The sequence below is a fragment of the Sus scrofa genome, chromosome 8 (assembly GCF_000003025.6).
Source record: "Sus scrofa isolate TJ Tabasco breed Duroc chromosome 8, Sscrofa11.1, whole genome shotgun sequence".
NCBI classification, from domain to species: Eukaryota; Metazoa; Chordata; class Mammalia; order Artiodactyla; family Suidae; genus Sus; species Sus scrofa.
Genome location: NC_010450.4, coordinates 1,738,964 through 1,754,566, shown reverse-complemented (window position 1 = coordinate 1,754,566; position 15,603 = coordinate 1,738,964). Strand labels below are relative to the sequence as shown.

Below are 15,603 nucleotides of genomic sequence, written 5' to 3'. Positions count from 1 at the left end.
AACACACTCCCCGACACTCTCCGCGTCACCTTCTGTCTTCAGCCTATGGACGTGGCCAAGCAAAATGGAATAAAACACACTTGGGCTTTTCTAGGCAACGCAATTTTAGGAAAGTCCGAGAGGGGAGTTCCCGCGGCAGCGCAGCGGAAACCAGCCCGACTGGTATCCAGGAGGATCTGGGTTTGATCCCTGGCCTCGCAGTGGGTTAAGGGTCCGGGGTTGCCTTGACCTGGGGCAGCTCGGATCTGGCATGGCTGTGGCGGAGGTGTAGGCCAGCAGCTGCAGCTCCAATTCAACCCCTAGACTGCGACTTCGCAAAGGCCGCAGGTGCGACTCTTAAAAAAAGGAAAGAACGACAAGTCCAAGAGGTGCGGGGACACCGGCAGGCAGAGGTCCCAGGACGGTCGAGGCCGGCGATTCCTGGGTGGGAGACATCCACACTCAGGTGGGGGTGACGCCACACAGGCCAGAAAACAGGAGCCGTCAAAAGCAGAACCTGCTCAACAGCTAAACATCCATAAGGGAAACTCCAGGAACAAGACGTGGAAGAGAAAGAGAAGAGAGAAAGCAAAGAGGAGAGAGGTTCCCGGTGGCGCAGCAGGTTAAGGATCTGGCATTATCCCTGCTGCAGCACGGGTTCCATCCTTGGTCTGGAAACTTCCACACGCCACGGGCTCAACCAAAACAAAAACGCAAACAGAGCGACGACAAAGGCCCAGATGAGAGCACTCACAGAAGCCACTCAACGATGCCGATGACACGGAGGCGCAGGCCTGGGGCCTCAGGAGCGCAGTGAGTGAAAAGGCAGGTGGAGCGAAGAGAGAGGCGAGGAGACCAGCCCCGAGGAAGCGGGTGTCGCACGCACACTAAGAGCGCCCCAGACGAGCCCCCGTGGCTCGGAACCCTCCGTCACCCTTCATTGTGACCCTCCCCAGCCATGACCATCAGAGCCAGCTTCACGCTCCGTTTGCGAGGCTGTCACGCTCATCAGCAGCAGGGACGGGCACACCTCTCTCCCAGATCATACGGCTCTGGACACCACAGGGCAGGCAATCAGCAGCAAAGGCAGGGTGGTGACTCTGTGATCTGCTGATGTGCCAACCACACAAGCCACAACCTCCAGAAATCCAAACACCGACGCAGCGGTTACACGAGGACAGAGTCTCCGCCAGTGGGCCTCAAGTCAGGAAGCGTGTCGGGGGCAATCTGGGTTGGCCTGATGGAATCACTTGAAAGGCCTCACAAACAGAGCTGAGGCTTCCTCGAAGAAATTCTGCTCTAGGACAGCAGCTTCACCCTGGTTCTGGAGAGAGCAGTCCTGCCCTTTCTGACGGTCTGCCCTACAGCTTTCAGGCTTGCTCAGCCAGACCGTGTCATCATGTAGGCCAACTCCTTGCAATAAATCTCTCAATATATACCTCTTAGTGCTTCTGTTTCTCTCATTGGAAGCTGACTGACACTGCAGTCAAGATGTCATTCATTAAAAAAACCCCACAAATAAATTAAAAAAAATAAAAAGATGTCATTCATTCATTCAACAAACACTAAGCAGGGAACAGAGCAAACAACCCTGTCAGGTGCCGTGAGGGGGATCAGGTGAGAAGCCATTTTTCCAACTCAAGGAGCTCAGAGAACCTGCGGTGCCAACAACACTGGGACGGCACAGCAGGCGCCATTCAGTCCCCCACACAGCCACCACCAGAACCCAAAACCCGCCGCCTCGGACAGCTCGCCGTCAAACGGCTCAGACGGCTCCCGGGCACCTAGCAACCAGCTGAAGATTTGATCCAAAAAGAATTTTAACAAAGCAGTTCAGCCATTTTGGAGAAAAAGAAGAATTGTAGGTTCTTCAAATACAGTAGCTCAGCAAACAGCGCCCACACGCAGAGACACCACATTCTACTCCCGAGCTCACAGGTCCAGACTTGAGCCAAACGATGCCTTCTTTCCGCCAGGACACAGGCACCGGGAAGGAAAGGGCTGGGGGCCCAGGGACCGGGAAGCAAACAAAATAGGCGAGAGCCTCGAATGTTTTCCTTTCTTCTTCTTTTTTTAAGGGCCGAACCCGAGGCAAATGGAGGTTCCCAGGCCAGGGACTGAATTGGAGCGGTAGCTGCTGGCCTGCACCACAGCTCACGGCAACGCAGGATCCCTGACCCACTGAGCAAGGGCGGGGATCAAACCTGTGTCCTCACGGATGCTAGTCAGATTCGTTTCTGCTGAGCCACAACAGGAACGCCTCAAGTGTTTTCCTGAAGAAATACATTATTTTTAAAGCTTTGTCAGAGGGAAAAAAAAGGAGAAAAACTCAATGATATAGGACAGTACCCCGCACACAATCATTAGCCGACAGTCACTGGTGTAACCAGGACAGGCCAAAGCAGAGAAAGAAAGTGCCACGTTCTTGGTACAAATAACGAAGAGGACTTTTCTTTTTTTAAAATAAATTTGTTTTTTAAATTTAAAAATTTTTCATTATTTATATTTTTGCTTTTTAGGGCCGCATCCACGGCATACGAAGGTCCCCAGGTAGGGGTCAAATCAGAGCTACAGCGGCCGGCCTACACCACAGCCACAGCAACACTGGATCCTTAGCTACTGAGTGAGGCCGGGGATCAAAGCCACACCCTCGTGGTTCCTGGTGGGGTTCGCTGCCGATGCTCCACAACAGGAACTCCAAGAGGAAGAGGGCTTTTCTTTTTTCTTTTTTTTTTTTTTTGGTCTGTCTTTTTGCTATTTCTTGGGCCGCTCCCTTGGCACATGGAGGTTCCCAGGCTAGGGGTCGAATCGGACCTGTAGCCGCCAGCCTACGCCAGAGCCACAGCAACGCGGGATCCGAGCCGCGTCTGCAACCTACACCACAGCTCACGGCAACGCCAGATCATTAACCCACTGAGAAAGGCCAGGGACCGAACCCGCAACCTCATGGTTTCTAGTCGGGTTCGTTAACCACTGCGCCACGACGGGAACTACAGAAGAGGGCTTTTCTATTAAGTCCTACCAACCTCTTGTTAAGCTGCTTCTCAACCTTGTACTTTTGGAATTTCTGGGCTTGCCAGTGATAGCTCTAAGGGTTTAGAAGCATAGAATTTCTTTACCTAAGGGGAATCACAGCAAGTATCAGACTGGACACATGGGAACGCTGGAGAACTCATAAACCACAGCGAGTTCCGCGCAGCGTGGCCCTCCTCCTTAGAGCGGCTCCCTTCCCTCCGTGGCCCCTCCGGTTAGAGCGGTTTAGGCCCACGGCAGCGCTAGAGGAAGTTAGACGGCGGGCGTGCTGTCTTCATCAGCGGCTCCCACCTCCTTCAGGCTGAAGTGGCAGGTTTCAAAGTCACTCACCAGACACCTGGAGAGGGAGAGACACAAACTGCCTCTTCCCGCGCTTTAACCCAAAAAAGCAACGTGGCACCAAGGCCCCGCCCGAGGTGTCCCCTCCGAGAGCTCAGCCTGGCTTTTCGTTTGCAGAAGCACATGACCGGGTGGCTGAGCCTGAGCGACGGCCTTACCACGGCATCCAGGAACTCGACGCACCTCCCCAGCGCAGGCCTGGTCGCACAGAACTGCCTGAAGAGGAGTCTTCCGATGGGCTGCTTGTCACACAGACTGCTGTACTCCTTCTCTGGGTGAAGAGGGACAGGAAACAAACACACGCTTTTCTGAACCTGACCGCTTTCACCCGACTCTCTAAAAGTCAAGAGGAGTACCTGCAGGATTATCTTCCAAACCACTGTTTTACCTACGATTTATACTGGCCTAGCAGGAATACTTAAAATCAAAGTACCTGCTGGGCAGAGCCAAAGGCAGCTGGAAGAACTGATAAAGAAAGGCACATGGGAGTTCCCATCGTGGCGCAGTGGTTAACGAATCCGACTAGGAACCATGAGGTTGCGGGTTCGGTCCCTGCCCTTGCTCAGTGGGTGAACGATCCGGCGTTGCTGTGAGCTGTGGTGTAGGTCGCTGTTGTGGCTCAGATCCCGAGTTGCTGTGGCTGTGTTGGAGGCTGGTGGCTACAGCTCCGATTCGACCCCTCGCCTGGGAACCTCCATATGCTGTGGGTGTGCCCCTAAAAAGACAAAAAGAAGGAAAAAATTTTTTAATTAAAAAATAAAAGAAAGCCATAGCTCCCCTTCCAGAAGAACGACTTGAGGTGGGGGTACAGGGGGCATTCCTCGGGGAACAAAGAGGCAGGAAAGAGGTCTGGGTCTGGCCTTCCACTGCGCCACTCACTCCATGTGTTTGGCACAAATTACATGCATGGGAAATAACACCACAGGAAATGCACTAAGTTAGGTTTTTTATTTTATTTTTTTTGTCTTTTGTCTCTTTAGGGCCGCACCCGTGGCATATGGAGGTTCCCAGGCTAGGGGTCGAATTGGAGCTGTAGCCACCGGCCTACGCCAGAGCCACAGCAACAAAGGATATGAGCCATGTCTGCGACCTACACCACAGCTCACGGCAAAGCCGGATCCTTAACTCACTGAGGGAGGCCAGGGATCAAACCCGCAACCTCGTGGTTCCTAGTCGGGTTCATTAACCACTGAGCCACGACAGGAACTCCTAAATTAGATTTTTTTAAAAGCTCTTTTTCATTTTGATCCCTCCCTTCCCATTCTTTCACTAGTAACACACACTGCACAGGCTTAGGGAGTTTTTCTTTTCTTTTTTTAATTTTATGGCCTCACCTACAGCATATGGAAGTTCCCGGACCAGGGACTGAATCCAAGCCATAGCTGTGCTATATCCTTTTAACCCACTGCGCCAGGCTGGGGACTGAACCTGTGCCTCCACAGCAACCAGAGCAGCTGCAGTCGACTCTTAACCTACTGTGCCATGGCGGGAACTCTGCTTTAGTGACTTTTTTTTTTTTTTAGGGCCACATCTTCAGCATATGGAAGTTCCCACGCTAGGGTCAAATTGGAATTGTAGCCACCAGCCTCCACCACAGCAACTGGGATCCGAGCTGCATCTGAGAACTACACCACCGCTCACGGCAACGCTGATCCTTAACCCACTGAGCGAGGCCAGGGTGGAACCCACACTCCATGGATCCTGGTCGGGTTCATTACTGCTGAGCCACAATGGGAACGCCTAATGATTTTTTTAACTGTTTTTTTTTTCCTTTTCAGTGCGATAATATGTTGTATAACTTACTTTACCCCAAATACGGATACTGTTTTGAGAATAAGGCGCTAATATTTGCTCAAAGTACTGCGAGAGATGTGACGCAAAATTTTAGGTTCAGTTCAACTTCAGCAAGAAAAATCAGCTGCTCTTTCGGCAGTGGCGCCGAACTTGAACACACTGATGTCGAGGTCCTCCTAGAGCAGCTCTAACGGTGAAGAACTGAATGAAATTCATGAAAAGCAAGCAAGCCACAACAAATTTCTCAACTAAAGGGTTTACTGATGCCAGGTATATCAAGGACTCTAAGTCCCACTTCGTATGCCTGGATTTGCATGTGGAAAATACACACAAGGATATAAACTTTGGTTGCCAGGGCACAACTGCTTGTTTCAACAACTGTCAGCAACGGTACTGCAGAAATCCTACAACCCTCTTTGCCCGAGTTTGCTACCACATTTCATTTTAGGGATAGTCACTAACTGTATTTTAAAAACAGGCGTTCCTCGGTGGCCTCGCAGTTAAGGATCCAGCATTGCCACTGGTGTGGTGTGACAAAGGTTTGACCCTTGGCCTGGGAACTTCTGCACACTGAGGGCACAGACAAAAAAATTAAAAATTTAAAACAAAGGACACAAGGTAGTCAAAAAGTGGTATTTTTTAAAAGTTGAGAGTTGGGTGTTTCCCCAGCCACCCCTGCGACATGTGAAAGTTCCCAGGCCAGGGGTCAAACCTGAGCTGCGGCCACAAACCTATGCCACAGCTGCAGCAACGCCAGATCCCTAACTCACTGTGCTGGGCAGGGGTTGAACCTGCAGCACCACAGAAAAAAGCCAGATCATGAAACCACTGCGCCACAGTGGGAACTCCAGGAAATCGACAGGGTTTTCCTAGGAGGAGTCACCGAGACGTGAGGAGCGCCCATAATGCGACATCTGAAGCCAACACGGACGCAAGAAAGAGTGACGTCTCCCAGAGGCTCGGTACAACGCCGGACACGACCTCGGGACCCGGGCGGGCCGGCCTGCTCACTCACCGAGGGACTGCCGGAGCTCGCTGCACTGGCTGACCGGGGGCAGCCTCAGCATCTCCCTCCATTTCTTGCTACGACCGCTTTTCTTGCTACGTCCTCCTAAATTCCGAAACAAGAGGCATTTTTAACCGTCAGAGAGGCCGTTTCCAGTGGCTGCGTCCACCAGTGTGCCCTGGCTAAGCCGCGGGGACGCCTGCGATGAGCCATCCGGAAGGCGGCCTGACCGTGTGTGAGAATCCCCCGGAGCAGACAGCAGAGAGGGTTCGAGAACCGAGTGGACGGAAAAACTGGAGATGGGAGAGGCTCAGAGGGCTGAGGGGGAGCAGGGCAAGAGCCAGGTGGCGCTGGGCAAGGCACCAAGCGGCTCTTACAGCAAGTTGCCCGCGAGCCAGCCCCCCTTGCGGAAGCTCACGGGTTGCTCTCCGAGCCCGCCCCTCGGGGCCGGCGCTGGTGGAGAGCCCCTGCTGTAGCCCTGACCTCACAGGCGTGGAAACAAGGCAGGAACGTGGGGTCATCTGCCCAAGGCCTTAGAGCCGGTCCGCGGGCAGGCTGGGCTCCGAACTCAAGTGACCCTTCTGGACCAATGAGGACATCGCCTTTGTCACAGGGCTGTGCCTTCATCGACAACCAGGACGGCCAAGATACCCACCGTACCCCGTGAAGAAGACCTCGACCCAGTGGCTCCTGGTCTGTGAAGCCTGCTGGAGAGTGAGAGGTTTCTGACTTCGTCTCTACCATGAATGTGCCACAACTACTTTTTGAATTACAGATGATTTACCACGTTGTGCCAATCGTAATCACTTTTATAATTTTGTGACATATACCGTCAGTCACAATCATGAATTTAATATGTATTATTCCCATCCATCTGTAAATATTTGCGTGTGTGTGTGTTTGTGTAGCTATGAACAATATACTGCTATTTTATTTTATTTCATTTTTTCTGCTTTTTAGGGCCGCACCTCTGGCATATGGAAGTTCCTAAGCTAGGGTTCAAATTAGAGCTAGAGCTGCCAGCCTACCCCACAGTCATAGCCAACTTGGGCTCCAAGCCATGTCTGCGACCTAGGCCACAGCTCACGGCAACGCCAGATCCTTAATCCACTGAGTGAGGCCAGGGATCGAACCCGCATCCTCATGGATACTACTCAGATTCATTTCCACTAAGCCACAAGGGGAACTCCAATATATTACTATTTTAGAACAAGATTCTTTAAAAGTTGTTTTTGCTGCAGCCGCAGCATGCAGAAGTTCCCAGGCCAGGGATCAAACCAGAGTCACAGCAGTGACAACGCCAGATTCTTAACCTGATGAGGCACCAAGGAACTCCTGGAACAAGATTCTTAACCTGGGAACCACAGCAGATATCAGAGTGTCCGTGAATTCAGATGAAAAGAAAATCTTTTTTTTTTTTTTTTTTTTTTTTTGCTTTTTAGGGCCACACTCGTGGCATATGGAGGTTCCCAGGCTAGGGGTCAAATAGGAGCTGCAGCTGCCGGACTACACCACAGCCACCACACCACAGCCTCATGGATAGTCGCTGGATTCGTTTCTGCAGCACCACAACAGGAACTCTGAGAAAGTAATCTTTTATTTTCACAAATTGCCCACTAAAATCCATCATTCCCCTCCACCATAAAGGTAGGCAAGCATACAATCACATTAGCAGGACCTGCGGGTTCATCACCAAGAGACTCCACAATCACTACTCTGAAATTACGATACAGGTGCCAGACCAGCTGCCAGACTGTCTGCAGGTGCTTCGGAGACCCCCTTGTAGGCAGCTCTGTGCCTGGTGGTCAGTCGTTCAGACACCAGACGGCCCAGCCCTGAGCTCTCACACCAGGAGGCCAGCCATCCCTTCTCTATAGCTGTACTGGTCAACACACAGGGGCAGGTGAGCCCAAGGCCAGCCCTCGGCTTAAAAGCCCTACTCCAACAGAGTAACGAGAGCCTCACACTCACAGATCTTTAAAAGATGCACTTAATTAGCCTGTGTTTTACATGCCTTGTCATTTATACTCTAATAACATACCATGTGCTAGAACACGAATTCCATTAAAAATTTTAGAACTATTTCAATACAAATGGGCTTCCTGAGAGTTCCCATTGTGGCTCAGCAGAAACAAACCCAACTAATAACCATGAGGATGTGGGTTCAATCCCTGGTCTCACTCAGTGGGTTAAGGATCCGGCGGTACCGTGCTGTGGCTATGGTGTAGGTTGCAGACACAGCTCGGATCCCATGTTGCTGTGGCTGTGGTGTAGGCTGTGGCTCTGATTCAACCCTTAGCCTGGGAACCTCATGTGCTGCGGGTGTGGCCCTAAAAAGCAAAACCAAAAAACCCCCAAAACTCAAGTTCACAGAGACCCTGGTTATCTCTGGGGAATGAGGGAAGGGCCTGGGACCTTGGAGAGATACACAGGTGTTTCAAATATACCCGTAACGTTTATTTCTTGAAAGAAAGGACGTACGGTACAGTGTTAAGGTCTGTTGGGCAGTGAGCACTCGGATCCGGCGTTGTCGCGGCAGTGGCTCAGGTCGCTGCTGCGCTGTGCGTTTGATCCCTGGCCCAGGAAGTGCAAGAGGTGCAGCCAAAAAAGGAAAGGCTATTGCAACAATTTTTTTTTCTTTTTAGGGTCACACCTAACGCCGATCCTTAACCCACTGGGCAATGCCAGGGATCGAAAGTGCATCCTCATGGATACCACCCAGGTTCATAACCCACTGAGCCACAACAAGAGCTCCTGACAAGCGTTTATCAATGTTCCAATCACCAAAAACGAAAACGCTTTTTCTTTTTTATTGGAAATATTTTGGCTCAAATACCATCAGAAGAAACCGAGAATGAGTGCTCTAAGCTTAACTGAAGGTCTAGAGAAAACTGACGTGAGAATTACGAACAGTGACATCACCACACGGACAGGGACGAGGAGACGGAGGACTCGGTTCAAGTGACTCTCGTCTCCTCGTCAAACAGCAGGAAGCTCCTGGAGTCTGAAACCATCAGGACTCTGCTCCAGAAAAGCCACCAGGACGACTACAGCAGGAACCACGCAAAGAATCAGTGTGTCGGCCCTGGAGAGGTGGCAGTGCGTCTGGGCGGCTGGAACCCAACACCACAGACACCTGCGCCTCGACGCTCCGGAGCTGAGGTCTGCGGCCAGGGCGCTGGCGAGGAGAGCCTGCGTCCTGGTTCACAGGTGGCGTCCTCACGGGGCACGGGGGATGGGCGAGCCCCCGGGGGCTGGCTTATGAGGGCACTCATGGCACTGACGTGGGCCCCATCCCCAGGACGTGTGGGTGTGGCCGTAAAGTAAGAAAACAAATACAAATTTAAAGTGTTGGTTATCTTTAAGGAAGCAGAACAGAAGCAGTGGGGACGACTGCATTCTCAGCTCTAGGAAAGGGCGTTCCTTCAAGAACCCCGGGGTTGGGCCCCACGGCCAGCCTGCCGGCAAACCTCCTAAAGACACACCAGCAGAGGGGCTCCAGGTCAGGCCCCGACCCATCCCGGGAGCCCCACCCCCACTTCCGCCCCCGCGGCAGCGCCCGTGACCCTGAGCCACAGCCTTGGCTCTTGAGCTCCGGATGCTGGGACAGAGATGAAGACTCAAGGCCCCACCTTCCCTGCCCCATCCCACCTTTTGTCACCTGTGTCTCCCACAGGCAGAGAGCCAGCTTCCCACCTTCAGGAAGCTGGTGTCCTGCCAGACGCTAAAGACAAAATGTCAACCCATTTCCACTAAGTGCAGTAAGCAGGGGAAGCCTTTCAACAGACGCATCGCACGGTGGGTTAGCACGTGAACTTGGGGCCAGACAGACTGGGTTTGAACCCCGACGCTGCCACCTGCTAGCAACACGGCCTTGGGCAAGTCACTTCACTACCAAAGGGAGGAATAAGCCCATTCAGGGAAGACACCCCCCTTCGGCAGCCGGTCAGCCTCACACATCCAGGGCCTGAGGATGTGCCAGCATCGGTTTCCAGAACACCACTCATAAAAGGGGCTACGACGCCAATGCTCAGTCAGGCACAGCGTCCTGCCAGGGAGTGAGGGGGTCAGCACAGCGGAAAAGGGCTGCAAAGGTAACTCGCCCTGGGTCCCCTGAACTAGGAGCTCTCCTTCAACTCGATGGAAACAGAGCTTTACCCTCTGAAAAGAAAACACCTGTGCCCGGCCTTCTGCTAACCCTGTAACTCGCTCGGGTTGGCTCTGCCCTCTGCTGGCGATGAACATCAAAGGAGAGGGGCCCGCAGGTGGCGCTGCAGATACAATCATCATTTTAACGCCGATTTAACACAACGATGAAAATATTCCTTCAAAATGAAATAAAAAGCACTTAGCATTTACAAGTACGGAGCCGACTGATATCCCAAAGTTGAATAAAACCTCAGATCTTGCTGCCCATTTCCAGACTGCAGGTCTAGAAGCACAGTTTATTCTGCAAACGTAATTCCTGGTTACCCCCAGTAACGTCTTCCAGAGACGTGCTCTCTTGTCCTTCAGCCATCACTGGGCACTTGCAGAGACCAGGCTGGGGCCAGCACAGTGCTGTAGGCTGGTGACACCCAAAGGGAGACTCAAAGCTGCCCCGAGGGTGCCCAGAGCATCGGCAGCTCCTGCTGGGCTGGTAGTGGCTCGAGGGGCGCGGTGAGGACACCTTGGAGGAAGGTGGACCTTCCCCAGAGCCAGACTGTGGAGGAGAACAAGGCTGTGCCAGGCACAAGGGCACAGCCTGGAGGCAAGAAGGGGCAGGCACACTCTGCTGCAGGGGACAAGGAGAGGAGAGCGGGCTGGTGTGCCGCAATGAGCTTAACAAAGCTCAAGGGTAAATGCGATTCAAAGACCTGGGGATTCAGGAAGAGAGAAGCTCTGCCTTTGGAAACCCTAAGAATGAGAACAGGCCAGAGACAAGCAGTCAGGATCACAACTGCGATGTTAGCCTGCCGGCTCCTCACCCCGACTCCGGACAAGACAAACCTACAGCCACAGCCGCCACGCTTCCTAAGCGCCAAGCGCAGTCCCGCGTGGCTCCAAGCAGCCTCTCCTCAGCACGGCGAAGGAGAACTGCCAAGAGTCCAGGAGGCACAGGAGCAGCCAGAGGTGGGGGTGGGGATGCGCAAGAAGCACTCGCACGCTGCCCGGACAGAGCCAGCGGTTCCTGCCGGCCACCGGGCGCTGCGGCCAAGCCCGCAGCACGCTTTACCTCTTCCTTAGCAATTCAACTCTTCGGTTTTCAGCATCCATTTCCCCTTCTCATTCTCGAGTTTAGAAAATAACCAATTGCCCCTTCATCTCCAATTGCTGACTACGCATCAATCACAGGCCAGCCCGTAAGGCTAAAAAAGGGGAGAGCTACGTCCTGCCCTTACACAGACTCCAGCTCAGCCCGAGAAAGCACCACTGACAACCCTGTGCTCTGAACCTCAAGTTCCAAATTCCCAGACAGCAGAGTGCCTCTGGGCTGGAAGAACAGAGACTATGAGGAGGATGAAGGCGAACTGGGCCCTGAAAGGCGGAAAGAAGCAAACAAGAGAAAAAGCAAGAAGGGCCAAAACTTACAGGAACATGTGTTCAAAGGAACACAAAAAGTTGCTCATCTACGCAACGAAAACGCCTTCCCTCCCTCTCGGGTGTAGAAACAAATGAAGTGCAAGCAAGGAACGAAACTGTGGGCCATCACACCTTTGGGATCAAAAGGCTTACAAGCTCCTTCCAGCAGCTCCTTGCAACTAAAGATCCTGGGAGGAGGCTCAGCAAGAAAGCATTAACGCCACAGGCACACCAACTAGCTGCAGGCGTGGAGCGGAAAGAAACGCGCGGTCTCACACAAGCTGAAATCAGAACGGAACTGCCAAATACAAGATCAAAACCCGTACTCAAGGTACCCAGGTCACACGGGCCCTGTCTGCGCTGATGCGGCACTTGCTCTACGAGGTAAAATGGAATTCCAGTCTCCTCAGAAGTATGATGGGAAAAAGCCTCAGCTTATTTAAAGCGATTAATGGTCATAAATTGCTTAACAAGTGTATTGCAAGGGGAAGAAAAAATCCCAACTCTCAAAAGAAGAGTGATTTTTGTGTTTCACTTTACTAACAAAAGGATCACTTCACACGTCCTTAGAGTGCTCCAGGCACCAGGACACACACGCGACTTCTCCAATTGAGTGCCACCTGCTAACAAACCTATCTGAGACCAAAAAGAGAACGACGCTGATGTTACCTGAAACAAATCTAAAAAAGGACTGGACTCACTAATAAAAACGTTAAACCAAAACAGTGATTCCCAGGACCGACAAATAACCGCCGTGCTGTGTTTTGGTGTTTTTTTGTCTTTTGTCTTTTTAGGGCCGTGCCCTCGGCATACGGAGGTTCCCAGGCTAGGGGTCTAATCAGAGCTACAGTTTCTGGCCTACACCACAGCCACAGCCATGCGGGATCCGAGCCACGTCTGCGACCTACACCACAGTCACAGCAACATGGGATTGGAGTTGTGTCTGCGACCTACATCACAGCTCACGGCAACGCCAGATCCTTAACCTACTCACCGAGGCCAGGGACTGAACCTGCAACCTCAGGGGTGCTAGTCGGATTGGCTTCTGCTGCCCCACGACGGGAACTTCATGTCGTGCTGTGTTTTGGATGATAACTTCCTAACATGTGAACCAGAGAGACCAAATGAGGGACTAACCACAAACAGACACAAGTCCAGGAGGACATTTCCTGAGAAATAGTCTATAAGCTTCTAAAGCAAGTAAACACAGTTTACATCTTGGGAAAACAGCCCTAAATCATAACCAACGCTTGGCACTTAGTATTCACATCTTTCTAATATTTCTTTCCTTTTTTTTCTCTTCTAGGGCCGCACCCCTGGCATACGGAAGTTCCCAGGTTAGGGGTCTAATCGGAGCTGTACTCGCCGGCCTACACCACAGCCACAGCCACTCGGGATCCGAGCCGCGTCTGTGACCTACACCACAGCTCATGGCAACGCCGGATCCTTAACCCACTGATCGACGCCAGGGATCGAACCCACAACCTCATGGTTTCTAGCTGGATTCGTTTCCGCTGCGCCACAACGGGAACGCCCCATCTTTCTGGTATTCCGAATTCTACTTCTCTAAACAGTGACCACACTGGCATCCTAACTCCCGCTCGCTCGCTCTCTGCTGTGCCTGAGGCCCGCAAGTCCCTGGCCCGGGGACTGAACCCACAGCACAGCACGTCAATGCCAGATCCTGGACCCGCCGAGCCACCAGGGAGCGCCAACAGCTCTTTCAACACTGCCTGGGGACAGGCCCCATGAGTCTCGACACCATAATACTGTAGGGAACGAAAAGGAAAGCTAACTCTTGGGAGACTATCACCGCCGTCCTAGGCTCTAGGCAGAAAGCCGTGCTTCCATTTTCATCAGCGTTTCTAGGCCACTTATCCTCACCTCGCTGTCTAAGCTCTACAGCGTTATAAGGAAGCCTGCTTGGTACACTATTCCCTGGTGGTACATTATACCCACATACGAAGGCAGAGGGGAAAGAAAGCCGTTTTAGCCTCAGTCGGAGGACGCTTCCCGTCTCTGACCAACGCGGAGTTCAGAGTGAGCGGCGCCAGCCCCAGTCAAGTGCTGCCGGAGCCACACGCTCTGAGGACTCCCCGCCGCCGCAGCTCTTCTACTCATGATAATTCAGGTTGGCACACGGACAGTGAGGTCTCTCTTCCAACTCTTTTTTTCTTCGGGCCGCACCCGTGGCATATGGAGGTTCCCAGGCCAGGGGTCTAATCGGAGCTACAGCTGCCGGCCTCCACCACAGCCACAGCCACGCCCGATCCGAGCTGAGTCTGCGACCTACACCACACCTGGGGTCCCCGAGCAGGCCTGAGCCAACTTCTGCTTTTACACTGAAGTCTTGCTAACTTGTTCAATCAAACCATAAGTTGGGCTAAAACCCTCTCTTCACACCATAAAGTCTCAGTTTACAGCAACGCTGGATCCCTAACCCGCTAAGCGAGGCCAGGGATCGAACTCGCATCCTCACGGATCCTAGTCAGTTTTGTTAACTGCTGAGCCACAGCAGGAACTCCTACAACTCTCAATATAAAAAGCACGCTACAAAATTCAAGTTCACTACTTCTAGAGTTCCCTGGTGGCACAGTGAGTTAAAGATCTGGCTTTATCACTGTAGCGGCTTGGGTCACTGCTGTTGCGCTCTTGGATTGCTGTCTGGAAAAAAAAAAAATTAAAAATAAATAATATGGGGGAAAAAACTGTAACTGCAATGTATACATCTAAGGATGACCTGACCCCCTTGCTGTACAGTGTGAAAATAATAAAAAATAAAAAATAATAATAATAATAATAAAAGCTCACTACTTCTTAACTCAAAGTCCTTCCATTTAAACCCCAAACTTAGTAGCTAATTCTATCACTCCCTGTTACTTCAAGAATTTCTGCTTCACATTGCTGTGGCTATGGCATAGGCTGGCAGCTACAGCTTCAATTCGATCCCTATCCTGGGAATCTCCAAATGCAGCGGGTGCGGCTCTAAAAAGCAAAACAAACAAACAAACAAAAAACCTGAGTTCCTGTTATGGCGCTGCGGTTAGTGAACCCAACTAGCATCCATGAGGACACGGGTTTGACTCAGTAGATGAAGGATTGCCATGAGCTGTGGTGTAGATCACAGACGAGGCTCAGATCCCACGATGCTGTGGCTCTGTTGTAGACTGGTGGCTACAGCTCCAATTGGACCCCTAGCCTGGGAACCTCCATATGCCGCCAGTGCAGCCCTAAAAAGACAAAAAAAAAAAAAAAGAAAAGAAAAAAGAATTTCTGATTCGGAATCTCCAGGGTGTTGAGAGAAAGGCACTTAGGACAAAATGGGAAAGGGGGGGTACTTAAAAAAAAACAACCCAAGTCTGAAACATCTGTGTGCCAGGTTCATTTCTCACACAGCACAGTATTCACTACCCCAATCACAAGATGAACTTACTGACGCTTTTCAACAGCATCCCCAAGTCCCCTGGAGCACCTCTTTGCACTCTGCACCCAGGACGGAAGCCCTGGGAGATGGAGCAGAAAACGCTCCTTCAAATTGTCTTAACTATGCAGCCTTCTGCAGGTACTTTCTGTTCTCTGACTCTGACTGCGCAAGAGGGAAGGGACGGAAGAACCACGGGCAGACGCTGCTGCCTGCTCTCCCATCTCTCCAGAGGCAGGAGAGAAGACACCTGGTCCTCGACAGAGATTCTACTCCTGGAGTCTCGAGCAGGGCGGAGCCAACTGCTGTTTTCACACTTAAGTCTTACTGACTTGTTCACTCAACACGTTAGTGGGGCTAAAATCCACTCTTGTCACCGTCAAGTCTGAGACACCTTCTCACACCTAAAGGCCAAGAAGCTATGTCAAAATTAACAGGCTAAACACCCTTGGAAGGGCCTCGCCAGGGT

General features: G+C 51.9%; 1 protein-coding gene across 7 annotated transcripts in view; it reads right to left on the bottom strand.

The window, feature by feature from the left end:
* The window catches only part of GRK4 (G protein-coupled receptor kinase 4), a 54,431-nt gene that overhangs the window by 37,824 nt on the left and 1,004 nt on the right, over nucleotides 1–15,603 (bottom strand). For 6 of the 7 annotated variants that reach the window (XM_005666504.3, XM_021100940.1, XM_005666506.3 and 3 more), the window contains exons 2-3: nucleotides 6,161–6,256; nucleotides 3,510–3,622 (exon numbers count right to left, since the gene is read on the bottom strand). The exons of the other annotated variant lie outside the window; for it this stretch is intronic. In XM_005666504.3, the coding sequence (XP_005666561.1) occupies nucleotides 3,510–3,622; nucleotides 6,161–6,256 (209 nt within the window). The remainder of the gene's footprint in view (nucleotides 1–3,509; nucleotides 3,623–6,160; nucleotides 6,257–15,603) is intronic. 7 annotated transcript variants of the gene reach the window in all.